This window comes from Gallinula chloropus, assembly GCF_964237585.1.
Source record: "Gallinula chloropus genome assembly, chromosome: 5".
NCBI classification, from domain to species: domain Eukaryota; kingdom Metazoa; phylum Chordata; class Aves; order Gruiformes; family Rallidae; genus Gallinula; species Gallinula chloropus.
The window spans coordinates 68,912,662-68,939,814 of record NC_140090.1 but is presented as its reverse complement, the minus strand read 5'-3'; the positions used below and the strand labels follow the sequence as shown (position 1 = coordinate 68,939,814).

Below are 27,153 nucleotides of genomic sequence, written 5' to 3'. Positions count from 1 at the left end.
GGACAGGAAAGCAATAAAATATTTGGGGAGATGCTTCATTTAAGCTAGAAGTGGTGTTTGGACTTCTGCATAATGAACTGTTAATGTTTGTGCATTTCAGACTTGACAGATGTTTTCTGAAATACCAAAATGCAGATATTTTTTATCTCCAGTGGTGCTGCTTCATTGATTTTCCCCTCAGATGTATACATGTGCAGGGGTGACTTCTGTTTTTTACTTCAGCAAGTGTCTGTTCATGCAAAATACAAAAATTAGGGAGAATCAGGTAACAAGCCTGCCATCTGTCTAGCAGAAAAAAAACAGTGCTTACTATGACAGACTTTGTAACCATGCAGAGTAAGTTGGGGAGCATGTTACAGAGAGGGATATTATTTTGTATAAAAGATGGTCTTGGAGAACAGGACTGATTGTATCTATGTTTCTTGTCAGGGAAGTGCTGCTAAAAGTGAGCAGTTGGGTGTGGAAAGCAGGATGACACCACCTGGTAGTGGTTCTCTTTATTCCACTTTATTATGTGTTAGAGTTCATTGACTGTAGTGTGTATGCTTATGGATTGATGTGTGAGCTTTTCTTATTTGCCATGACCTTCTGTTAGGCTAATTTTTTTTCTTCTTTTTTTATCTACTTTTGTTTTAATAGAAGTTATAAAAGCACAATAGCATAGGGACAATACAGGCAGCCTTGTTGGAGAGACTGCAAGCAAAAAGAGAGGGATGGGGAAGACTAACTTTGTTATGAAAATAAGCATAGTAACCCATAGCAGGGAGCTGCTCCTTCTCAGAACACTGTAGCAGCCAAATCTCAGCCTGGTTACACACTATTCAAAATTAGTCCACTTACCACCTTTGCCCTACAGCTATGTGACTGATACCCATTCAAAGCTGACCTTGAAAGCTTTATGGAAGCAATTTAGCTATCCATACAGAAGCTAATAAAAAGTATATGCAGCTTCCAAACATCTACAAGGATCGTTCCTGGTTTGGGTATGGTTTGGTGGGTTTTGTTTGTTTGTTTGTTTTGTTTTGTTTTTGTTGTTGTTGGGTTTTTGTTTGGTTTTTTTCCATCATCTCTATGATAAGCAGAGAATTGGCTCTGCTAATGGCAGAAGATAGCAGGCATTAAACAGGGAATTAGAGGTGGAAAGTTACAATTACAGTTATTGGAGGCTGCATGCCAAAAATAAAGCAAGCCCATTGCTTTTTTAGATACAAACTAAGCTCCCTGCCCCCTGCAATAAAGCACAGGATGAGCAATGAGGAGAATATCTTATGGAATGGAAAGAGTATTATGGTGGAAATAGGCAAGTGTACAGAAATTAACCAATTAGTATCCCACAATTCTGCTCTTTTAAAGAAGTGTTGAATTTGGTTTTCTTTTTATGGGTCCATAGAGGAGAAATCCCCAAAATTCAATTTCATTTGAAGGACCTGGGCAAAATGCTGTTGCTGCCCAGTCTCAGTACTTGAGTAAATCATTGTTATTGAAGTCTTGAATATTTCATGTGGTAACACCAAGGTAACAGAGTATTAGATAAGTTCCTGTGTCTCTGCATCAGGTCTGCTGTGTTACTGTGTTCAAATCTCAAGCTATTTTTCCATTCTGCTGGAAAGTAAGTGAATAGCTCTTCATCTATGGAAAAAATAATTACAAGTTTTTCTGTGTTCACAGGTTTTGAATGCAGCCTGAGTCAAAGAAGTATGAAGAAGAGACACCTTCTCTGCACTGGGGGCTGGATCCTGTATTTTCTGCATTTGCAAGACTCTATGTTAAAGATATAAAAGAAATGAGAGAATCTAAACAAGTGCCAGGTATGTACTTATGTGTGTTAGTTGTGATACACACAGAATTATAATTGATTTGTGCTATGTTCTTTATCCAGAAATTACTGAATGCTTCATAGCACCAGTAATTTTCCATGTTAAGTGACGTTAGTTTCTCTAACAGTTCTGGGAACAACAGGTTGTATGTGAAAAATAAAATGTGTTCACTCTAATAGTTTTTCTTCCTCTCACATATATACACACACATATCATAGAATCATAGAATTGTAGAATTGTAGGGGTTGGAAGGGACCTCAAGAGATCATTGGGTCCAACCCCCCTGCCAAAGCAGCTCCCTAGGACATATCGCTCAGGCATCCAGATGGGTCTTGAATATCTCCAGAGATGGAGACTGCACCACCTCCCTGGGCAGCCTGTCCCAGGGCTCTGTCACCCTCACTGTGAAAAAGTTCTTCCGCATGTTGGTGCGGAACTTCCTGTGCTCCAACTTGCAGCCATTGCCCCTTGTCCTATCCCCACAGACCACTGAAAAGGGGCTGACTGATTCCCCCTGCATCCCCCTGCATCCCCTGCTTCAGATAATTATAAACTTTAATTAGGTCCCCCCTTAGTCTTCTCTTCTCAAGGCTGAAGAGTCCCAACTTACTCATTCTATCGTCATAGGGGAGATATTCCAGGCCCCTAATCATCTTCGTGGCCCTTCTTTGGACTCTCTCCAGGAGATCCCTGTCTTTTTTAAACCAAGGAGCCCAGAACTGGACACAATACTCCAGGTGGGGCCTGACCAGGGCAGAGTAGAGGGGGAGGATCACCTCCTTTGACCTGCTGGCTATACTCCTCAGGATGCACCCCAGGATCCCATTGGCTCTCTTAGCCACAAATATACGATATAGTTACATAGAACCTCTTTTACAACGAGGTAATATTGTGTTTCCTCTGTGTGGTAATGCTTGTGATATTCTGAAGAAGTTAATTCTAAAAATGCAGGTCCCTTCTAGCTATGCGTGTTACATCTTTCCACTGTCTCTACAACACTTGAGAATTATTTTATGCGTCTTTGTTGTAAAATTTTGACAGTTGATGGCATTACAGTGTGACTGTGTTTTTGTTTTTTCTTCTGGATATTAATATATGATAAAACAGATATGGGTTTTGAAGTTTTGTGTCTTTAATTTCAAGATATGATAGCCATGTGACATTCTTCATACATCTGAACAATGCTTTTGTAAATTCTGTCATCTGTGCTAAATCTTAAATGACACCTTTTCTTTCCTGACCATTGTTGGGAATTGTATGTATTGCAGTCTGTTTCCTACTGGTGTTCAGCCAATATCACCCACATGTGTAATCTGTCCAAAGCCAAGTGGGTCTCACCTTGAATTTCTGTTTTCACTACGAATACTTCAAATAGACTGCAGTATGTTTTCTGTTTCAGAATGGTTCATTACCCCAAATTGAAGCTTGACAAGGTGCAAATTATCAAGGAGGAACCCACTGAACCTAGAATTAATGAGGCAAATCAGTAAACCCTAATCAGAATGTGTTTTAGATTCAGATTTGGTGTTTTGTTTGGGTTTTTTATTTTATTTTTATTTTTTTCCCACAGACATAAGGTACACCTGTCTGGCTGCTTAAATATTTCATTATTTTTCTTTAGCAGAAAGGATAACAGCATTGCTATTGCAGAAATATTAAGGACTGGTGGGATTTTTTGCTCTTTTCACAACCGTTTTTATGTGCATAGGGACTTCACAAACTGCAAAGTCCTGTGTATAATACCTCTTTGTTATTTAATGTGAGGGAAGATTTTGTATTGACTCCATTGCAAGAATTAGGCTATAGTCTGTTGATGTTTGTACCAGAGTGAGTTGTACTTAGAGGTCTTTCAAAGTGCGTAGCCTTATAATACTAGTGTAACAAATGCATTCTGTAAAAGCCTCCTTCAATTAGAGACATTGTAATTGTTTTTAAACAAAGTACAAAGTAATTCCATGTAAGCAGAATCAGATTGTAATTTGGAGGTTAGTACATACTTGCAAAAATAGAATAATGAAACTTAGACATCAACAAATGTGTATTTCACAGGAGCTGGAACAGCCCAAGAAGGTACAATCCTATGCTCTCATTCACCTCTGTTACCTGATTTTTTCCTTTCTCATTTCCCTTCCTACTCTTTACTCAAGTAAATTCCCTTATGGTTCAGGAACCCTTTCAGTTTTGTTATTACTTTTTTTTTTTTTTCCCTGTAAAATGATCCTAAGGAAGTGATATTTGTTATGTCAAGATACCAGCATTTAAAAACGGTGCATGTGAGCTTTCTCCACTTCCTGTGCATCTGGCATATTGCACAACTAGACTTGCAATCCTATATCAATTTCTAAACCAAACTTTAAATAATAAAATGAAATTTCATGGAGCAAACATCCAGAATCTTGTTCATTCTCCTGGTGTTGTGTAGCCAGACATCTTTCAACATATCTTGTTCATTGGCACAACAGAAAGACTAAAAAAATATCTTTTGGGTAAGGAGGAAGGTAGAAGTTTGTTGTCAATGTTTCCTGCCTTTAATGGGTTTGTTAATGACCAGCTGAAGCTAAGTATATGATTGGCTATAAATCTGGCATGAAGTAATGGTAATTAAGAATGAATGAGCGCTAAACAAAGAGTTGTAACTAGGAGGATTGGAAAGAAACACAGACTGAATGTCAGGAAAAACATCCTTAGAATGACATCTGCTAAACTGTGAAACCTTCCCAGGAAAAAGGTGGGATGCCCTTCGTTGGGATTGTTTATATCCTGATTGTACAGATTGCCAGGAATTTACTGTACGGAACGGTCTTACTTTGGCCCTGAGGAAATGGACCGAATGACCTAATAAGTTTTTTCTTTCCATTTTAAAGCATTTGATGCCACAATGACTAATCCCTAAAAACAACACAGAGGAAAGCAGTAAACCTGGCCAATTACTCTCCTGCTATAAATGGTGACAAGAAGTCTGGAAAACCTCCCAGATAGAAACAGCAATTGTGTTGTGTTAGAGGCCTTGAAATGAGACTGGGTGTCAAACTCAGTTGTAACACATAATCACATCATGGAAATGAGCTTTTCTCAGTTATCATGCACTGCTGCATTGTGACAGCTTATCAGGGAGCGAGGGAAGCTACACACAGAATAAAGGAGGCAGTAATAATTAATGCAATAGCAAGCAGCTGAGGGTAATGCTGGTAAAGACATGACCATGGAAGCTCTGTATCTGTAGCCCCCTCTACCTCTCCTGTGGCTTCCTGTTGTGGTATCATAGTATGTGTTATTTACTGGGTTACTAGGAGCTTGACTGTGCTTGCACATAGCTTCAAATGTTCAGTATGGTTTTTTATTGCTACGAATAGGAACAAATAAAGTGGCAGGAGAAAAAAGTACAACTTGAAGTTGTCATTAACTTTTAATAGTGTAAATACAATTTATCTTTCATATTAATCCAAATAGTTTTTCAAAGAGCAGTGGTGGACCTCTTTGTGAGTTTATGGGAATGGAAAGTTTTATCTGGTTTCTGTCATTTGTCAAAACTCAGCTTACTAATTGGGAAAAGAATATAACTACATGTTTATTTGCATATTCAAGAGCTTGGTGTCTGCTCCACAGCCTCATCCTGAAACTGACCCAGATCATCTTTTTTAGAGATTTTGTAAGGTTTAGTGCATAATTATATAATCTGGGAGCATCTCCATTGAGGGTTGTTACAGAGGGGTTTATTGATGTCCTAGTAAATGGAATGAGAGAAAAGTGTGCAGACCTACTAAACACCCATCTGTGCCAGACCTGATCAGGAACTGCATGGTTAGTATAGCCAGTTTTTCAGGTAACAGTGATAGATGCATGCTCAAAAACACATTGCAGTGGATTTTAAGAGCAAAATACAATTTGAGCTGCTTAGCTGAACACCTACAATTTCTTCAGAAACTTTGGTGGTCTTTTTGTCAGTCTTATGTGAAGAAAGTTAATTCCTGGCTCATTAAAGCTGCCAGCTATGTAGGGCAAGTTATTTTTGGAGCTTGGTTTTGATTTATTTTTTTTTCTTTTAACAGAATATTTTTCTGACTCCCTTGCTGCAGTGTTTCTCTTTCCCTTTGCAAGAATAAGATTTGCTACAGTGTATGGAGGCAAATGTTCCTTTCTGAGTCCCTTGAGTTATCTAGTTTTTGGAAGACAGATACTGAACATCCCAGATGGGATATTTCAGTAAAGCAGCGGTATTAGAAAACTGAAGGAAGCACATTGACTGAAAATTAGCCAGCCCAGGATATATCTGGAGTTTATTGCCCTGTTATCCTCCTGTTAGTGGACTGTGAAGCTCTAGTGTATAATATTCACATCAGTGTTTGTTAACATTTTTCATTCCCTTGAAAAGAGATTACAGCCTGTGGCAACTTCAGTGCTGTTGGTCTGCTGGGCTCTGATTCCTCCGTTTCCAGGATGTGTTTTACATGTTACTCTTATTCAAGTTATCTTTATAAATGCACAAAAATAGCTTTGAAGGGATATTTTTAGAATGTGTTATTTCAGAAACTGAAGTTGAGAATGTTGTCCACAATGACTGCATAATCTACTCCCCAATCTGGGAAGGCTGTTTCTCTCCCCTGCCTCCAATGGCTCCTCTTCTTTCAGAAATGAAAGGTAGGATTATGTTGGTTTTCATTTTGCAGGTTCTGCTTCAGTCAGTAACAGTAGCCTTGTGAGAAGCTCAAACTGCTTCCATTGTGTTCTATTATTCATTCTGAAGCCTGATGAAGATGTAAAAAGAACAACAACAACCACCCCTAAAAAAACAACAGGTCCAAATGAGTAAGAAAACAAGAGGTTAATAAAGTTCTGACACTACTGAAGTGAGTGTAGGTATCCTAAGTAGAGCTGATAATTTTTCCTTCTAGAGTTCCCACTCCTCACTGATCCAGGGTTTTTTTTTTTCACGAGTAGGCATAGATATAATTCAAGATATGTTAAATATGTGAAAGTATGTTTTACTGTCAAACATGACTATATGGGGTAGGATGTGCAATGAAATACATAGTTCCACTTACCAAGGATGTTCTGTGTCTAGGTGTATTCTTTTATAATGGACACCCAGTAAGACAGGTGGATGTTGTTGGGACGGTGGTTCAAAGGAAGGAGCGAGATGCCTTTTATAGTTATGGAGGTAAGAAAAGTTTCTCTTTCTTCTGGTACTTATCAGCCTTCTAATCTTAGTTACCGTTAGAACTTAAAGGTTGCCTAATTTGATCATTATCTGTTCTTGCTATGATTTTCCCTTAAAACGGGTTTCTACAGCTCAGATTATTTAGCAAACTTAGGGAAGCTGCTGTTTATCTCCACAAAAGTAAAGAAACAAATAGTTAAAGCAGAGTAACTGCTTCATTTTGTGTCATTTAGCAAATCATTTTGATTATTGCTTTGCCACTGGACTCTGCCATCTTCCTCTTGTACATACGCAGTTCCCTAGGTCAGATATAAACGGATTTAATGGTACCTGCAAATGGGAAGTCACTTCTTCCTTTTTTCAGCCTTAGAATTCTGTTCTTGCTCTTTGTATGTTTTGTTGTATCTTAGAGCCAGCTTTTAATAGCAGTCAGGAGCTTGTTTATATTTAGATGGCTAAGATCCTTAGCAAATCTAACTCCAGCATCATAGTACCAGCCCTTGCCAGCACCAGCTGGGAGACATCTCCTCCCTATTGCTTTTCTCAATATTCAGACTATTTTATTAACATGGAAACATCTGATTGTAATTTTGTTCATCTGTCTGTTTCATCTGGAGGAAAAGCAGAGTGGAATAGTGGTGATGTGGCAAGTTTCAAAAGGTGGGGGAGGTCATCTCACAGTAGGAAGGGGAAGCCAAATGCATATATCCTGTCGGAGGACTTGCAGGATTTTTATCCAGTGTTTTCCTCAGCCATGGGTTTCCACCTGAGGGAGGTAAGTCAGAGAGTGCCACTTCTTACCCAATCCCATCACTTGCAGAATTGAGACAGCAGCAATTTCCTGACTCACAGTAGTACTGTGAAGATACAGATGACAACTTAACAAGGTCTCAGCTTCCACAACACCTGCAGTTGCATCATGTTCCTGCAGAGTTGAATTAACTGCCAGTGCATATAGCATATGCTGCACTGTGTGCAGCTGCTTCTCCTTAGAGTTGTCTCTGTGCTGTATAGAAATGTCCCTGTAACTTTCTTAGAGTGGATATTTTCTATATTTCTTTTTTTAGTCTACTTTCTGGATGTTCATTATTACCCTGCCATTATGCTAACTAAAAAGTTGACTGTAAATATTTTGAAGCATGAGTTTTTCTGGCACTTGAAGTAGCACAGGCTAAATAAGCACCCAAGTTGAGGCAGACATGTAATTGATGATGTAACAAAGTGTTGAGACATAAGTAGAACGTTAGTTTTTATTCTTTTATTGCACTAGTATGCAAATGTAGTTATCACTTCATGAGAACAGAGGAAGACGATGAAAATGACCAAGGGAAAACCAATTCTATGGGCAAGGCTTTTCCATGCTACTGTCAGCACTAGTTCAGATGTAAACTTGTTGGAAATGTGGCATAAAATAGAGGAATAGAAATAAAAAGAAACTGCAGAGTGGAAGGCCTTAGTGTTAGATCAGCTGACCTTTAAGTACAGCTCTCAGTGAGCCTGGCTTCCTGCTGTCCTTTCACATCCAACTCCGCTCTTTGTTCCAGCAGTTCCTGGTTTGAGCTTTCAGGCTACCTGCCAGGGTGCCTCTCCCCAGCCTGCCCTCCCTTTCAGGCAGGCTGACTCCACCAGCGTGAAGTGGCAACTTCTTAGACAGTTTCCTGATTGTAACGTCTTGCATCTCACTTCAGCGGGCTCCGGTTAGTGAGTCATAGAGCAGGCGTTGCATCAGTTGGAGTGCTGCTCAGTGCTTGCTCCATTTTCCATCTCCTCATAAGTGACTTACAAAGCAATTCCCCTTTGTACTTTTTCTCTGATCGAGAACTGAAATGTCTCTGTATCACTGCCACTATCTTCCCTTCCCCCCTGCATTTCCTATCTCTCTGCTTCAGAATAGACACTGCTCGTTTTAAGAGACACCTAGGTCCTCTCTGTTCTGGAAAACCATACAGCCAGAACTAGTAACAAACTAATTGTAAGAAAGAGTGAAATGACTTTTTCTTGGTTTAAAAAAACCCAACAAAACAAACCCCAGAGCAATTAAAATGTGCTGTTTAAAACCTGATTTTTGACATATGGGTTTAATTTGTTTATTGCTATTGTTATGATTAATTACAAGGATATCTGATTAAAGTGTAGCCTTGAACAAGCTCATATTCTTGGGGGTTTTTCCTTTCCTTTTAAAAAATCCTAAACAATGTCAGATGAGGTCTTTCTTATGGTCCAGAATTGGTTTGAAAGGCTGAAAGGCACTTGCCTTAAAAACCAACAAAAAGATCTCACTGGGATCCCAGTTGGCTCACATAGGCCCTACAAGAACCGTACCCATTTTATTATAAAGAAATAAAAATCAACACAGTTTTCTCATTTACCAGGTAGCTGTGAGAGTGTTACCCTTCAAATAGTTAACATAAGAGTAAAATATAAAGCCAGAAAAACATGCCCAAACACAAACAAACAAAGAAGGAAAAAAACCCAAACAAACCCACAAAAACCAAACACAAGTTTAAATGCAAGGAGATGAGGAAGGGTGGCACAGAGAGCACAGGAAGTTTTCAGAAGCTTGTGGACTCAAGTGCATTTAAAATAGAATAACATTCTCCTGTGTAATTAGAATACAATTGCTAGCGATCTCATTCATCTGTGCTTCAGCAGTTATTTGCCTTTTTGCTCAAAGCTTTTATTTGTGAACTGGGAAAACTTTACTTCAGAGACAGATTCCTTGTGCGGTCAAGAACAGGTCAGTCTCTCCAGGACTCCCATTTTCAGCTGTTACATTGATGAGGAGGAGTTTGGCCGCCTCATCCTTCAGTCTCATTTGTTCCTAAGCCCTTCTTAGGAAGCATATCTGTTGCAGTTGGTGCAACAGAGCCAGACACAAGCTGGAACATCTGGAAGCTGCAGTAATGTAATAGTCAAATGTCATGTGCCCTGTTTCTTATTGCCATTACTGTCTTGGCATGGGGGCCCTGACTCCTGCTAAAATAGTTGCCTTTTGTCTATACCAAGGAGAGGAAATCCTACCAGCTAGATCATTATCAGTGCTCCAGTACAAAATTGAAGCTGCTGAAATATCTCAGACACAGCAGCTCAAGAGGGGATAGCAATGAGATGAGCATATTTTTGTGATGGAATTTGGAACTACCTGCATCTTATGAATGGTGTATGAGTGTTAGTAGGAATGTTAGTAGTAAGCCACTGGGAAACAGGAAGGTAAGGCGATGATTTGAAATTGGACCCCAAAAGTATGGAGATTGTTTCAAAACATGTGAGACAATGCACAGGCATTTTGCTTTGATGCTGTGGTTCCCAGAGGAAACGACTGCAGGTACCAATCAGTACCTTCCTGGTAAACATTGCTGTTACTGATGTAGTTGTGAATATAATTTAAGGAGCAGAAGAAAATTGCAGATTCCAGTTTGTGATGAGTGGAAGCTTGGTCTTTGAGATGGCTCCATTCAATGAGCAAGGTGCTTGGAGCATTAGCTGGACTGGAAATGTGATCCTTGCTGTGGTTTGAAAGACATTTACTGCCTTGTTATTTAGAGTATTTGTTAGACATGCCATCTGTATACTGTCTCTTGATCTGTAGGGCAATAGATTCTGATAGGGTTTTTTATACTTTTTTAGGGTTTCTCTTTTTCTACTGTCCTTGGTAATGCAGTACATGGAGCAGAAATCACAAAACATATTTTGATTAGGTACTAGGAAAACAGGAAAAGCTAGATAGCTCCCCTGCTCAGGAGAAGGTGTTAAGCTTTTTGTAGAACGGAAGTGGAAGTGGCTTGCATGCCACCAGTTTGTATGCTTTGAGTTGGGAATTCCTGGCCTAGAGCAGAACCACAAGCATGCCCTCTCCTCTGTCCTTCTTGGCTAGAGGAGCTGCCTGCCCTCTCTCTGGAGCATCCTCTTGTACAGACTGGAAAGGCCAGCAGACTGTGCACAATATTAGCATGGAAATCAATGTAGCTGGAGGTAGTAACACTCCTAGTCTATTCACATGCCTGTAGCTATTCCCCCCCTCCCAGCCCTGATGTTGAAGTGCTGTTCTGTCATTGTTACAGCAATGCTTCTGTGTTTTGTGCCTGATTTCCTATCGATCTGGGTTTTTTTGAGAGTATACCTGTTGCTTAGCTGACTATGCACATAAGCACGGTATCTGGTGCTGGGCTACTTCCAGGACTGAAGTGACTGTGGAAATTATTTCACAGGTATAAGTAGCGGTTGAGCACTTTCCCTTTCAATAGTTGGAACGAGATACCTTGGGTAGTCATCTCCATATCTGTTTATCTTCATTGTTTGGAACCTGCTTTTTCTTTCTTTCTTTTTTTTTTTTTTCCCCCCAGTGGATGATAGTACTGGAGTTATAAATTGTGTCTGCTGGAAAAACCCCATGGCAGCAGAAATGTCTTTATCAGGTAATTTATCAAATAAATAATTCCTCTTTTGACTGGACGTTTTTACTTATCTTGTGCTTTGATCATTAGTAAATGATGAAACTTGCAGGAGAGCAAATTCAACTTTTTCCATTTTATTTTATTTTAAATCATCACATTCTACAGCCTGGGCCATTTTAGGAGTTTCATATTTCTTTGTGTTGTGTCCAGTAGTGATAACAGTAAAACCACTACATTGTGACCTGTCATGCCTTTTCCTTGTCTGACTAATATGGTCTTTCAGTTCTGTGCTGTGATATTTTTCAGAAAATTCTCCTCTTCTGGTTCTTTGTAACTTCAGCTGGTGAGGAAGTAGGCTGGGGACCTGCCACAGCTTCTCCTTCCAAAGTCAATCCATTGACCAGCAATGTTGTCTGTGTTCCCCACCCTTGTGATATGATAGTTTCAGATTCACCTCCCCTTATTTGTTTGCATTCTTATTTTCCTGCTATGCATATACTGTCAGTGATGAACTCAAAAGTGGCTTAAAACACAGTGTGGGGGGATGCCAGCGGTCTTTTATGATTTGAGAAGGTTCTAAATGTGCAGAAATTGTATATTTGAAATTAATCTATATAGCACTCAAAACCAGAACAGCTCACTAGTGTCTGGCTTTCTCTTTGCTTTTTATCCCACCAACGTCTGAGGAACAAGCCCATTTACACAGATAATTTATACTTACTTACAGTTAGCATTGATAGGACAAATGGTATAAACAATCCCAACTAGAATCTAGAAGACAGCTCTTTCTTTGAGATGGGATGGTATAACACAGCTTTCCAAAGAAATAATGGGGACCTGCCATCAAATTAAGTTTTTATGAGGAACTTAAATTCATTAAAGGAATTCCATGAAGTGTTGCTTGAAATAGAACCAGAACCCATGACACTTGTTTCAGCCGCCTGTACTTATTTTACATGTACATCAGTAGTGCTTGAATGGACACTATGTTAGTAATGGAAATTAATTCATTTGTACCTGCTAAGTAAAACAGCTCCTGGGGGCACAGGAAACTTCCTTCCAGCCTTTTTGTAACTGTGATCAGGGATATTTGGATCATTAATCAGGTTTAAAGTTATGAAAAATTTACTCTCTTGCAAAGGTGTTTTATGTAAATGTAGAGTTCTGTCAAGTTGCATTCACTTCACATGAATGTTTTGGCCCCACCTCAGATGACTCATTCTTATTCTATATTAAAAATTCAGCTGACCTTTCTTTTCCCCTCTCATCCATCTTAGTATGACAGAATAAAAAAAATGGCAAAACTTATTTCAAATTAATGTTTCAATTTTGCAACACATCTGTGTTGTGACATACTCAGTGGTAAATTAGTATCTCCTCCCTCTCCTCCATGTTCCTCAGGTGAACTATTTAAGCAAGTATAAAACTGTAAGCTAACTCTGTCACCCAAAAGTTTTGGTCCCTGGGAGCTTACCCTCTTTTTAGTAACAAGACTCCTGTGATGCTTAGGCATTTGGATGAATGCAAAAGGACAGTCCTCTTGTCCTTAATGCCTGATCTCGTTTCCCTGCTTCTTACAGGTTGTCCAAGCACACACAGCAGTCTTACTATGCTTGAACAGATGAAGAAACTCCAAGAAGCAGTAAGCCAGAAAACCAAGCTGGAGATTGGGGATTTTGTCAGGATCAGAGGTCACATCCGAACGTACAGGCAACAAAGAGAAATTCAGGCTTCATGTTTTTGTGAGTGTTATGGATCTGTGTCACGTGTAATTTAATTGTCTGAATTTGTGAAAAGACCTAAGATGCACATGATTCATTGACTAATTTCCACTTTTTCTGGAATCTCATTTTTCTAAAGAGATTTTAATCTGTGTGCCTTTATTTCAGAGTAAGGTTAGAAAACATACTACTTAATGTGTAGGGCCAGATTGGCTCTAAATGAGACATTCCTGGCAAATCTATAAAAGATGACTAGCATGCATACAGGAATGTTATGCAGATACTCTGGTTGAGTGTCTAATGAGTGACTTGCCCTTCAATTTTCTTTATATTGAAGTAGAACAGCCAAAGCCCATGGGAAGGGAGTTGGTGACCTTTTATGTCACGCTTCACCAAGAGCATTAGCTGCCTTGGAGAAACAGTTCCTGTTTGTCACAGCCTACACAACCCATTCTGCCCATTCTCTGGGCAGACAGCAGTGCCCAGGTTTATTGTACCACTGAAGCTCAGGTTCTTCTAAATTCTCTTTCTGCAGAATAGCTGAGAAGTGTTCTTCATCTTCAGACACTCAGGCACAGATCTGTATGCAAGTGCTACCCTGGGCCCACTGTTTACACCCTGTGAGCTTGCAGTTGCATAACTTCTCTCCTCTGTGTGTGAGCTATTGTGTAAGAGTTGATTTTCCCCAGTGAAATCTTTCAGAAACAATACTGAAATGATTCCTTTGGGGGGGGGGAAGCCCATCTTTGTAAGACCCTATGTAGCTCAGCAAAATGGCTGCAGATTTTTCAGTTCTAGCTAAAATGAGAGGGAATTCCAGACAGAAGCTTTATGAATCTATAACCCATTCAAGGGCTGGTAATAATGCCATTGTTTCATTAAAGGACAGACACGTAATTCAAATAGCCTCTAAATTGCTTTGGCCCAAATAAAGCTCCTTACCATGTGTTAATTTCATCTAATGGATGAAGACTACTGAAAGGTAAAATAAGTCATAAATTCCAGTTAAATAAATTGTCAGACAAAAGCATAATCTGCAGTGCAGCATAACTGGTCAATTACTTCCTTGTAAACTGTAAAAGCAGGAGTGGGTTTTGTGGGTTTGCTTTTATAAAAACAACAGCGAACAAAATCTGGCAATTGAATATTGACACATGAAGCTCTGTTGTGCTGCCTCGGGTATGCTGCTTAAAAGATTGGTATGGCAGTTCTGACCAAGTCTGTGTGTTCTTTTTGCTGCTCCAGATAAAATAGATGATCCTGTCTGTGATGTTCAGATTTCAAGAATGCTGGAGCTCCCTTGTCTCTATAGAGAAGTTTATGATAAACCTTTCCAATGCCCTAAGGAGGGACAGAGGTAAATGGAGTATCCAGGCTGGTGTGGGATTTTATTATTGTTTATTTGTTATTGTAGTATCTGTGGTGTAAGATAGAAGAGGGCCCAACTGTGATTTAGACTCTGCACAAGCATACAGCAGCCTGCTTTTCTCCCAAACAATTGATAATCCGCATGGATGAGATACCCATCCACAGTCTGAGAAAAGAAATATAATGCTGAACCAAGGTGAATTTTAGGAAAGTAGTAGAACACTGTGTACTGACCTATTCCATCTAGTAAAGAAGGCTGGGGTTTGGATCAAGATTAGAGGGTGAGGTCAAAAGGTTAGATGGAGCATCCTTACCTGGTTTTGTTTTATGTGTAAGGATAAGGAGTTATTCCATTGAAATGTTTTCTACTTCTGCTGCCTGTGTCGTCACCAAATCACTAATAGGTAACCTCAAACTGAGTCACACACACATTTCTCTATTCCATTTAAGGGTAGCTGCAGGTTTATTGGCAGGTCTGGTGTGTATAGTATGGTTTCAGAGACTGCAGATCTTCAAATTCACACTTGCAACAAATGATTGAAGAGGATCAATTGTATGTTTATTGTGTGTAAAAAAGGTCTGGTTTAATTCAGGATTTAAATTCAGATTCTTTAAGGACAGCAAAATACATTTTGACCTTCGAAAACTAGTTTAGCAGTCAAACTTTAGGTAATTGTTCTAAAAAATGTTAGTAATGTATTTCGTGTCTATTGACACGTTCTGTTTATCCTTGTAGTGACCTGGAGGGTCAGAATTTCTCAATCAATATGCTGTATGAGAAAGTGAAAAGCTTTCTGTTAGAAAACAAAATTCAGACCTTTTACCAGCAGGAGTTGGAAACAATTGAATCTCTGGTGTCACTGGCAGGTGTGCATCTATCCAGTTCCAGCTGTCAGGAGGTGAGTGAATTTAACTGTTTCGAGTTTGCAGTGGGGAGGAAATAATACTTTTCAGCATTAATAACCAGATATGAGCCTGGCACCTTCAGATGATTAAAAAAATGCAAGTACTTTAGCTTTATGCATGATTTTTTTTTTACAGAGCTTAAGGAAACTGTGTCAGTTGAGACACATAAAATTGGACTGAAGAAAGTCATGTGAGAAGATTCTGTTGCTAAGGGTAACTTTGTATTAGGGCTGAGTAACTTTACAGTGTGTAACAGGCACTAACTTATCTGTATCTGTAAATAATGGCAGTATCAGAAAAAGAGATCCCTTTTAGATGCTTGAGCTGTTTGGGACAGGTGTTTGACCTGGAAAAGGGAGCAGAAAATCTTTGTCTTTTTTCTTATTTATGAATGGATGAACAGTGCTCCCTGCGACATGTTTCTCTTGTTGGAAAGCCCCCAAGAAGGTGGGGATTTATTTGAAATCAGTTTGCATGCACTTGCATGGAACCAAACTGTTAAACTTTCCAGTGAGATACAGTTCTCTTCAACTGCAGAATGGAAAACAAAACAAAAAGCATTTTGTAAAATGACTTTATATTACTCTGTGTTATTTGGATAAATTACAAACCAGGTTCTCAATGGGTGTGAAGCAGTAAATTTCTGCAAAAGTAACAGAGTTACAGCTTTTACCATGTTGCCCGTGGCAACTGAAACTTAAACAAGAGTGTTGACTCACTTGTTTACTTTTTGGTTTTGTTTAGAGAAATAAATCCATGGCAGTCACTTTCACTGCCTGATTCTCATAGGCACTGTTAAGTTAACTTCTATGTTATCTTAAGGTCTGATGTTTGTTTAATTCTTAAAAAAACCCAAACAGTAAAACTACCCAAACAGTCAACAAGCCCAGTTTCTTGTAGATGAGGTCAAATAATAATGAAAAACTCTATTCTTGTTGGCCTTGTTGAACTGCCTCTAATAGCAGTTTCTTTTATTTTTTATTAAATGTGTTTTTCCTCTTTTCTTTAAAGCAAGTAGGGATATGAACATAGAAGTTTGATACTGGCATATCCAACATGGGACAGGGTTTTTTTTTCTAAACTAGCTGGAACAGTATTAAAAGCTCCCAAATGGAAGCTTCCCAAAGGGAAGTAGTGTTCGATGTGACTAATACTGGTAACTTCCATCTTTGAAGTTTCAGTATTTATAGGAAGATCATGATGAATAACTTGTAAAGCCATTTAAAGTAGGAAGTGATGCAGAATGGAGAGAGGCACCAAAAAATAATCAACCAAAAAATCATGTCAATGAAACCAGTGTAGTATCAGTGTTGTTAGCAGTCATGAAGAGCTATCATAATTAATAGTTGCTGCTGACCCTGATGTGTGAGTATGAGTCCCAGGAATTTGGGCACACAGATGCTTATTTAGAAATTGCAGTTCTCCCTATTGCCCTTTGGTATTAATTCCTTGCAAAGAGGCTTAATATATCTTTGCATAAGAAAGAACCTGCACTTGTCAAGTGACCTGAATGGCTTAATGGGAGTGCCTAGTAATGCTCTGGAAATGCATTTCGTTGATCCTCTGCTCTGTCTCTTGAAGGTATTGCTTCTCATAACTGGCAAGGGGTCGAGTACCCAATTTCATCCACAAAAATAAATCTAATAGATCTAATTTCTGTCCGTCTTCCTTTCTTTTCACCTCTGTAGCCTGCTATCTTGCATTGCCCTCAAACCAAAAGGATAAAGGGTGCTGCTGCTGTGGAACGATGTTATTTCATGCCTGTTTGGCAAGGTGGCAGTTAGTGGACCAAACTAATTAGGCTGCACCACAATATAGACACTCGTTTGCTTCTTGTACTTTTCCTGGATGTGAAAGGATGAGTTATTTGGATGTAGAACTTTTTTTTTGTTTTTAACCCTGATTCCAGTGTTCTAGAGCACACTTGTTGTTAAACTCTTTTCTTGCCTCTCACTTGCTTTCCCTGTGATCCTAGGAGATGTGGTGCACCCCTTTCATCTCTTTCCCATCTCTTAAAGTATGTGCACAGTGTTCATCATAGTGGGAGGGTATGTCCTCTTGGAATATTATCTCCAGGGAGGTGGTGAGCTCCTGTGGAGTCACTGGGAGTGGAGCAGAGCAGGGAGTGAAGCTGGAATGAGGTAGCTGGGATAGCTCGAGGTAGGCAGCATCTCTGGTTTTCAACATTACTGTACCTAAGCCCTATCCACATCCCATATATGTACTTAGTTCCAGTCCTGATGGCTCTGCAGCAGTGCAGTCTTTTAGCTCTCCAGAATAAATTTCCCTCTAGCAGATGCACATGGCAGAACTCAAATCATGTCCTCTGCTCAGGACTATACTAGGGAACTCTGCCCTGTACTAGGGAACATTTTATTTTATAGTCTACAGAGGGTGGGTAAAAGACTTGGAAGGATTGGTATTTTAAAAAATAATAACTAACAAATCTGTTATGCTCCACTGGTTTTAAAAATTATAACTAGTGCCCCCTAAGTTGTAGCCTTTCCCTTATCCCTTAAAACAAATTACTTTTGAGAATGGAGGAGTAGGTACTTCAAGGAAGACTACAAGTTAAAGAAACCCAAAAAGCAAACAAACCAAAAAACCACCAGAAAAAGTATTTTGTGCCTAGAGAACCCTAAGAGTGTCCTTGCTGGACTTAGGCAACTGTGTCTGGCAAATGGATGAGCCTTTGGGTCCTTTTTATTTTTAAAGAAAACTACATGTCCAGTTTCTCAACTAGATTAAATACAATTTGCAACCATCTTTAGGCACTTCTTCCATCCATAAGCTGTAGTGTGTGCTGTCTTAGTATTTCCACTGCAGTTCATGTAGGTCACCAGCTTGACCGCGTAACTTGGGTTATGCTTTCCAGACTCTGCTGTTTGTACTTCTCTTGATTTGAATACTATCACAGTGTCAGCAAGTAGTTAAAGCAGGGAGGTTTAGAGTGTGATTTATGCTCACTGTATGTACCCTGTACATTATGCTGTAAGTATAAGATTATACATGTGCTATACACACTTGATACTACGTGCTTCTCCTCGTGCCTCTTGAGGACGCTTCCCTCCTACTTTAAATATGTATATTGCAATGCTTATTATAGGCCTTTGGCACTGACATGTCCAGAATCACTATTACTAAAATTGTCATCTGTCTAAGCTAAGGATTAAATGTTGCATGAGAAATTGCAAAGGGCAATTCCATGAGTAGAATCACGTGTGTGGTTATACCAGGAAGCTTTAACACCATCAGAGTGTGTTGTGACTCATAATGTGTCAAAGGTTACATACTCTTACAGTTTTGATCAGACAGTGCAGTTCCTTTACCACCTCTTTCTTTGGCCTGTTACTGATTGTACAGAGACTTTAACTTGTGTTAAACATCTGAGAATAACCAGTTGCACAGCAGCAGCCCACTAAGCTGTGTGAGACCCATCAGCTTACTTCTGGAGTGGAGACATGGATTCTTCTGTTGGCTTTGCTAAAGAGTCCTTGGTTGATTTTGAGAGGGGGGGTAGTGATAGTAAAATTGTTACTTTATAGCAGTTTCTCTCTCTGTGAGGCCAGGGTGGGGGAAGGGACACCTGTTTTGTGAAAGTGAGCAATGATTTTTAGATGCTTCTGTGTTTGGAGGTTCAGCTTCGTTTACTTGAAAGGATCTGACTGGGGAAACGCAGGCTGGGCAGGAGCCCCTATTGTCAGTGATTCAGGGGGCCTGAAATTGTGCAGTGTGAAACCTGGGCATGCCAAAGGAGTGCACTTTGCCAATCCAGGTTTGAACACTGTGAGAGAGAAATTCAGAAATCCAGATTCAAATTTTGCTGATGGCTTGGATCAGCAGTTAAACTGCTTAATATCTGCATTTCTCAGATGAAAAGCTTTAGTGAAGTGACAGCTAATAAGCTGGGACTCAGAAGGAACTATGTTAACAGCTACAATACACCATTATAACTGCTGAAATGCAAGCATTTTCCAGACTCCTCCTGAAATAAAAGCAGGGATTTGAAATCACATATGATTTAATAGTCCTAGATTTCTTCTCTGTGTGTAGCATCATATTCAATCTCCTGTAGATTTTGTCTCTGTAGAGTAAACCACAAACTTACCTATACATTGGCTCTAAGGAGGGATCCAAGTCCAGAGGAAATGTGAAAAGATATTGGGAAGAAGTACTATTGACTTATTTCTCTGGATGAGGTGTTGGAGATATTTTGGCTGGACCAAAAGAATAGATGAAGTAATTTTTAGATTGTATTCACAAAGAAGTTTCTCAATTGTTGCTTTACCGGGAGGGATGGAGAGGAGGAAGCATGTTCAACTTCTCCTGTCATTTCAGGGCATTATTGAAGTCCCTGAAGAGGGCAGGAGCCCTGAATTTTTCTTTAGGAAAAGTCCTTCTGCTGTGGAGCCCTTTCCCTTGGACTCTACAGCACATACAAGAGGGTGCTGATATGAAGCAGCTGTTTGTTTATTTTCTTGCTCCCAAGCCTGACTCTCTGCCTTCACTCTGTCAAATCCCTTGCGTTCTTAGTGATTCTGTTTCAGTATCTATCCAGGCAGAGTGGCGTGTCAGTTCATGCAGAGTCTGTTTCTAATTATCTCCCTTTTCTGACAGGATCTCAGTGTTAAGCCAAACTGAATAATTATTGTGCAGCTTTGGAGATATTTTTATCTTTTTTTTTTTTCTCTTTTCTCCCCAAATGTTTGCTTTCATATTAAAAATTGATCAGAGTCTTGAGGTGGTTGCTTTGCTACTAGCTTCCTAGATTCTTGAGGATTTATTACTGCAAAGTCTCTTCATTTTACATATGGCTATGAGAATGTGCTTTTCCATGAGAAAGTATTCAGTCTTCACTTAACCCTTCCTGCTTTCCGGCTATGTTTTATGTTTGTTTCTTCAGTTCATCAGAAGCACTATGAAGAGAAATATGATAGTGGTATTAACATGGTGACTGGAGTGGTGTCCAGATGTACAGTCAGGTTTGTAGCTAGAAGCGGTGTCTGTGGCTATCCAGACTGATACAGATGTGGTGGACAGGCAAACAGACAAATGTGTGGGCACTGAAGGCCTTCAGTGTGAAACAGAATACTGAACTGAGAATGAAACCCCTTGTTCTGTGTTAATGTTCTTCAACTATTAGGCAATTGATTTTTGACTGTTGATTTGAGAGCAAAAGAATAGTTAGCTCTTGTGGGACAAAGAGGAAGAGAGATGTGATTGTGGCCTGTTGAAATACTGAGGATTAGCTGGAGGAAAGTGATGGCAAAACCCATGATGCACACTGATGCCGATATCACTGTTGGATCTCAGAACTATTCCCAGTTAGGCACATCAGTTTCCAGGCTGAGAAGCAATCAGAGTTTTACTTTTTGTGAAAAGATAGTCTTCAATTAACAGAGGAGTATTTCTGTTTCATAAAGCCCTCTGAATTCATCCTGGTGCACGGTGGTTGCCTGTTACACTCACAGAAGCCTCTGCAGTGAATCTCATGAGTGAAACATACATGAAGTTCAGCACAGGATGGGAGCATTTATGGGGATAGTTGGAACGGCTTGGCGAATCTTGCCTTGGTTGCTCTGGTGTGGTTCTACTTATCACACGGTGGTTTGTGGGAAGCAGTTTAACTGTTCTTAAAGAAAACCGTAGAGAGCACAGTGTGCTCCCAATAGATGAGGAAACAACTGGGGAATTGAAGCAATCTGTGGAAATAAATGGGAGGTTGAAGGGCATAGTAGAACAGATACAGAGTAAATTATGGCCTTGCTCTTATCTACTCAGGCTTTCTCCTCTCCACAACTGATACTTTAATTCCTTCCACTTTGCTAGCTGTCTTTCCACTGTCTTAGCTCTGTTTTACTTCAAACCATGCTTTACCCCAATTCTTCTTTTTTCTTCTCCTTCCTTCCGTCCGTCCTTCCTTCCGTCCTTCTCTGTTAGACACTTCCCAAACACAGAAACCTTTGTTCTAAATAACCTCACCAGTTACAGAATTCCCTGCACATGGTTATCCTTTCACAAGAGACTAGTTTCCTACCTGGTTTCCTACCTGCCTTCAAAACTGAATCCTTTGTTCCCTTATCTTATATACCTGTCTTATTTTCTTGCATACTCTTTATCCTTTCATGTCATCAGGCTGTGAAGAAATTCTTGAGATGTGTGTAAATCTCCAGAATGTGTATAGAAGATTTGCAAACGAAGGAGACAAATACTGTTCTTGCCAAGTTTATTCCTTTTCCTTGGACATCACTTCAGTTTCAAATCAGAAGACGGGAATCTAACCCTCAGAACTTGGATTGTTCCTGAGCACTTTACAAAGCACTGATCTTCCTAACTTCCTACTCTTATTACTAGAAAAACTCTGAATATGAACTAACCTTGAACAGTGAAATGGCTGCAGGCATCACAAACCTATTCCAAGAGAGTTTTCAGTATGTAATCAGATACAAAGGAGGTAGTGAGGAGATTGTATTGCTAAGGAACTGTAGGCTTCTAGTGTTTGTTTGAGGGGTTTTTTTAACCTCATGGATGTCAGTTCTTACACAACAAATATGATTTGTGAATTTGTTGTGCATAACAAAATCACCTGAACTTCTCTTGTTCTTGAAAGCACCTGGAGCTTTTACTGGTAACTGTAGTTGAGCTGATGTTTCTCATCATCTCCTTCATTCCTTTCCTTCCATCCAGGTAAAATCAAAAAGTGACTCCAGTTCCAAAAGGATTCACAGTGTTTTTAAGGAAGCAATCCGGATGCTACAAGAAAAAGGAGTGGCTTTCCAGAAACCTGGTAGCTCCAAGGACTTATATCATGTAAGGAACTGAGGTGATTGCAAACAAATTTGGGGTATGACTTTCATATTCAGCAGAAACAGTAGAAATGCTTCAGAAATGGTAGCTGGACTCCATGTTCTGCTGAGTCAGTTGCCCTCCTTTGGGTTGAATTCTGGTATATCGTATTCTTCACCTAGCTCATGGAAGCTGCCAATGGTACTAAAAATAATAACTGAAGATTTAACATTCATTATTAATATTGGAGGCAGTATATAATGCAGGCTGCAGTTATGATAGTGTTACTTTAGAATACATCATGGCTTTGGATTGCTTTTCATGCCATCTACTGTGAAATAGACTCCTATAAATTGTCAGCTGCTTCTGTTTTCTCCAGGTGACTGACCATGATAAGGAGCTGCTTAAAGTGACCCTTGATGTGATTAAAGAAGACTGTCGAAAACCCCGGCGTAAGTACCAGTGTGATCAGGGCTCTGCTGAGCTGGTGCTGATATATTGATGACAATATCTCCTCCTGCTGCTGTATTAGATACGCTTCTTGTACTGACCCTTGAATCCAGAGCTGAGTTGCTGGTGCAGTTAATCAGCGTAGCTACAGGGGGGAGTGCAAGAGCAGCTTCCTGTGAGCAAGGAGAGAGAAAGAGCAGGTGTGCCCAGCAGGAATCCCACCTCTCAGATCTGAGCCATTATCTTAGATCTATATCTAGATATAGAGAATACTTAAATTTTGGGAGGAACCAAGTGTAATAAAGTTAGGTCAGCACCTAGCAACTATTACTTTACAGGCTGGGTAAGTAGCAAGTCTTACTGGTTCAGTTTCTACAGCAGAATTGACAGAGAAGTCACCATAGGGAAAGCTGAAAAACCTGCCTCCATTAGGGTAGCAATAAAATTTACTTAAGTCAGTAGACTATTCTCTGTAGATTTTAAGCTCAGGTGGAGCTCAGATGGTTGTTCTTTGCAGGTAGGGATTTCAGGCTAACAAAATGCACATGTTTTTCAGACAATGTACCTTGTGTGACTTCTGAGTGATCCCTGTCCCTTAAGCCTATTGTGTCTCATTGCCATAGCGATAACTTGTGCTTGACTTGAATGTCTGCTAATTACACAGGTACATTGCTACAGAGTTTCTTTCAATTCATTGGGCAGAATGTGTCAGCAGGGATCACTTGCTGCTGGAGTGCAGCTATTTATGGGGTAGAATGCACTTCAGCACAGAATAAATGCCTGGCTATAACACAAGGCATATAATCTCAAACTACTCATATCCTTGCACTATCACAACTGTAATGGTGCTTGTAGGACCTGGTATATGATGGTTATCCCACAGTGTAAAAAGGTTAAGTGAAGTTGTATTGAGTTTTCAACTGGCTACCTTACGCAGTGGTGCACTTGCAGACAAGGTTTATAGGTGGAGGTAGAAGTTCTGTATCTTCGGGGAATGGAGGGAGTAGATGTTACTGGGCATGGGGATGAAGATGGGCTCGTTTGCCTGAGGCTGTTTCAGTGCAACAAGTTACTGTGTTACGTTGTTTTATTGTCTTTTACTCATTAACAAAGACGTTATCTCAGAGTCAAATCATTCCTCTGCCCATTTCATGCTTTGGCTAAATCTCCTGGGAATGCTTCCTTTTTTTTCTCTTTTTAATAATTGTGTCACTATAAGAGCCAGAATCAGTATGCAGGTGACACAGGGCACTGAGTGACTGCCTGGTGTTTAACTCCCCCCTTGTGCATTATCGCACTGGTAAATTACTCTGTGCTCTGAGAGAGGTTGGGAAGTTCCTTCTTCCGGTCAGGAGGAGTTAACAGCAGAGAGAAACTCCTAGCTCAGTCACAGAAAGAGTCCTGAGTCCTCAAAGCCATGTTTTCCGTTCTATGCAGGTTAAAAATAGTAACTGCTTTGCAGATCCTCTTTTCTCCTTGAAACTTTCCACCTACTTTGTTTCCTGTTACAAAGAGGACAATTTCCAAGTCAGTGTCTCTTTGCTAGTTTTCAGAAGGACCATTTCAGTGTCCTGGTCACTAATAATAGCAGATTCTGAGACGGAGAGCCAAGAAGCTTCAGTCACAAGCAGCAGGCTCCTGCAGAATACCGTTTTTCCACTGAATGATGCAAGAGCAGAGAGCTCAGTGTGGCTGCCGGCCCCCTCTGCTGGCGGGATGGCACTCTTAGCTTGGCCTTGGCTAGTGCACAGGATCCTCCCGAGAAAATACCATGCTAATACCTCAAGGGCTTTTGCTTGTTTGTTCCAAGATGTTTCTACCCGTTTTCCTTCAAGAGTAACATTAATCTTCCATGACTGGAAGACTGATTTATGATAAACCAAACTTTTCCCTCCAAGTTACTCCTCTGCCAGTTTTCAAGGCAATGCCTCGCCCCATTGCTTTAATTGTGACACATACTCAGGCCCAACCCAGCTGCCTGGAACTATTGCACAAATAAAAAAATCTTCAGCATGCCTAGTTAGAGCTTCACAGCCCCAATCTGTAATATGCCTTCATGACAATCCTAGTCCTTGGCTGCAGTTGTAATTCTAAACAGCCTGATTACACTTGCTCTAGTTGTAGGCTTGGATTAGGCTAATAGTAGAGAGGAAGAAAACAGAACCTCCTGAAGTTAAATTTAATGTGTCAAAATGGACCCTGTGTAAGATGCCCACAGTGGAGAAATGGTAGTTGTTCCATAACTGTCCTCTCTGATACTGGTAATCAGGCAAGACAGTTAATTGCAGCCTGGCTTGCTTCAGCTGGTAAACAAAAGCTAGAACCCAGTATGTCAATGAAAGAGGAACAGCATCGTTTCACTGCAAGGAGTGTGTTCTCTCAAACTTGGGTTGTAGTCTAGGAGTGTTTCAGGGTTGCTAAATGATTTTATACACCTCAGCTACCCCAAAATACCATTTTCTGCCAGCACCTAGGAGGAAAGTATGTACTGTGCTGTTGGGTAACAGTCAGTAGTTTGAGACTTAAGCTAAATTACTGTAGATCAGGGATGGGCACCTTGACGTTCTTATGACGAACCCATGACTAATGCAAAATGTAGCTACCCACACTGTTTGCAAAAACAGTCACTATGGCCAGATAGAGGCATTGTTCTGTTCTCTGCACTTACCCAGCCTAGGGTGGTGGATGCATTTTTGGCTACAAGCTGCAAAGGTCTTTCATCACAAGTGATCACTGACTTCTAAAGAAAAGTCTTTACTGAATCATGGCCTAATGGGCTGAATTGTTTATTGCCTCCTATCTACCACTGGCTTTTCTCAGCACTAAGGCAGTTCTGGGGCTCACCCTATTCTAGAGTAGAGACTGGGAAGAATACAACCAAATGCAGCAGCACCAAAATACAGAGATCTCCCTGGCTCATGGAAATCTCTCAGTACCCTTATCAAACTTACCTTACATCATGAGCTGAGGTGTGAGGAGGAGGAAAGTTGTTTGTGCTCATTTATGCTTGTTTTGCATTGTTGAGCACAGAGAAGAAAGAAATCAGTTGTGGGGTTTAATACTCAGGGAGACTGGGAGCCTGCAGCACTGGTGATCAGTGGGTTTGCAGGGTCCTTTGGGGCAAATGTTCAGTTGGATAGCTGAGCTTCATACCATACACCATCATACACCAGGCACACAGTAGCTGCACACAATACTGCAGCCATTAAGGACCTATGTCTCTGGCTTGCTGACTAGGAAAGGGGATTATTTTTACATTTCTATTCTCTAGTACATTTTCAGGGCTGGTTCTTAATAGGAGACAAAATTCCTGTAATTGTTTTAGCTGTCTGAATTGCGGGGATGGGATTGTATTTCTAGGTGAATAAAAGTTGCACTGTAGCAGTTTTTCCACAAGATGTCAGCATTGGGCAAGCAGTGACAGGTCCTGGCCACAAAATTTCTTTCTGCTAGATAGTTTTGAAGTTGGGTTATGAGAAAAAGGATTTTAATTTGGGTTTTTTATTTTCTGGAGTTGCAGAAACTGGATGGTTTGCAGAGGTGTACAGTGGAGGTACCCTTAAATTATTAACCTCGGCATCAGGTTGTACCAAATGAGCCCTGTATATTAGAGTTTGCAAGACTGCTTATCTTTCATCCTCATTACAGCCCTGATACTGCCCATAAAACCAGTTGATAATTGCAGAACTGTAGACACAGGCTGGATTTCTCTCCCTCTGGAGATATACATCTCCATTTTAGTACCTAAGGCATTCTTTCTCTGACAGCTGTGGGTTTTTTTCATAGCTAATCTGGATTATAATAGTTAAAAAGAGGCAATTAGACTAAAGCCTTTCCTCCATGCCTGGATGGATTCTCATTCTTTCTCTGCAGATGCTGAGAAAGGCTGCCATTTCCTCCACATCCTGAACTGTGTTCGGCAGAGCTACAACCCCTCTCTGGCTGAAGCAGTGATGCATCGTGTCTTGGAACTGCTGGAGAGTAACAGTGATGTTTTCAGCACTATGGAAGGATATTATATGACATTTTAAAAATAGAAGATAATTTTTTTCTCGTCCATTCAAGATAAAGGAGGGAAGAAGGAAAAGTTTAGTGACCTTGGAAAGCTGCTATGGGCAAAAAGCATTCTCATTCTCCTAATGTATTTTTTGTACAGCTCTAGAGAAGTTGTCCAAACACTTGTTTTAATATTCTTCCTGAGTTCCTCGCTATTTCTAGTGAAAGTTGCATAAAACTGATTCTGGACATCCTAATACAGCAGAGGAGATGGAAAAGAAGCTGGGGTCTTTCCCTAATCTAAAGAAAAGTCATGGCAGAAGAGTGCTGTTTACAGCTGTGGTCAGGATGTGTTTTTCTGGTTTAAAGACTGATCTTGTGATCCTTCCATATGGTAATAGCTGTGGATCTTTCTTTTTACGTGTACTTTATAATAGTTAGAGAAATGATGTGCAAACGAACAATCAAACAATCTGCCTGTGCTTCCTGGTGGTGTAGGTAAATGTCTGTAAGTACAGATTCCTGAATATACATAGCTTTCCCCCTACTAAAGCTGT

At 40.1% G+C, this 27,153-nt stretch overlaps 1 protein-coding gene across 1 annotated transcript; it reads left to right on the top strand.

Moving 5' to 3' along the window:
* Window positions 1-1,675: 1,675 nt before the first annotated feature.
* On the top strand, window positions 1,676-26,631 carry STN1 (STN1 subunit of CST complex; the record flags this gene model as incomplete). The annotated part of the gene is made up of 9 exons (XM_084264969.1): window positions 1,676-1,808; window positions 6,880-6,975; window positions 11,319-11,390; window positions 12,950-13,111; window positions 14,336-14,447; window positions 15,195-15,357; window positions 22,052-22,174; window positions 22,530-22,602; window positions 26,474-26,631. The coding sequence occupies 9 exons, from the start codon at window positions 1,676-1,678 to the stop codon at window positions 26,629-26,631; spliced, it is 1,092 nt and encodes a 363-aa protein (XP_084121095.1).
* Between the last annotated feature and the right edge of the window lie 522 nt (window positions 26,632-27,153).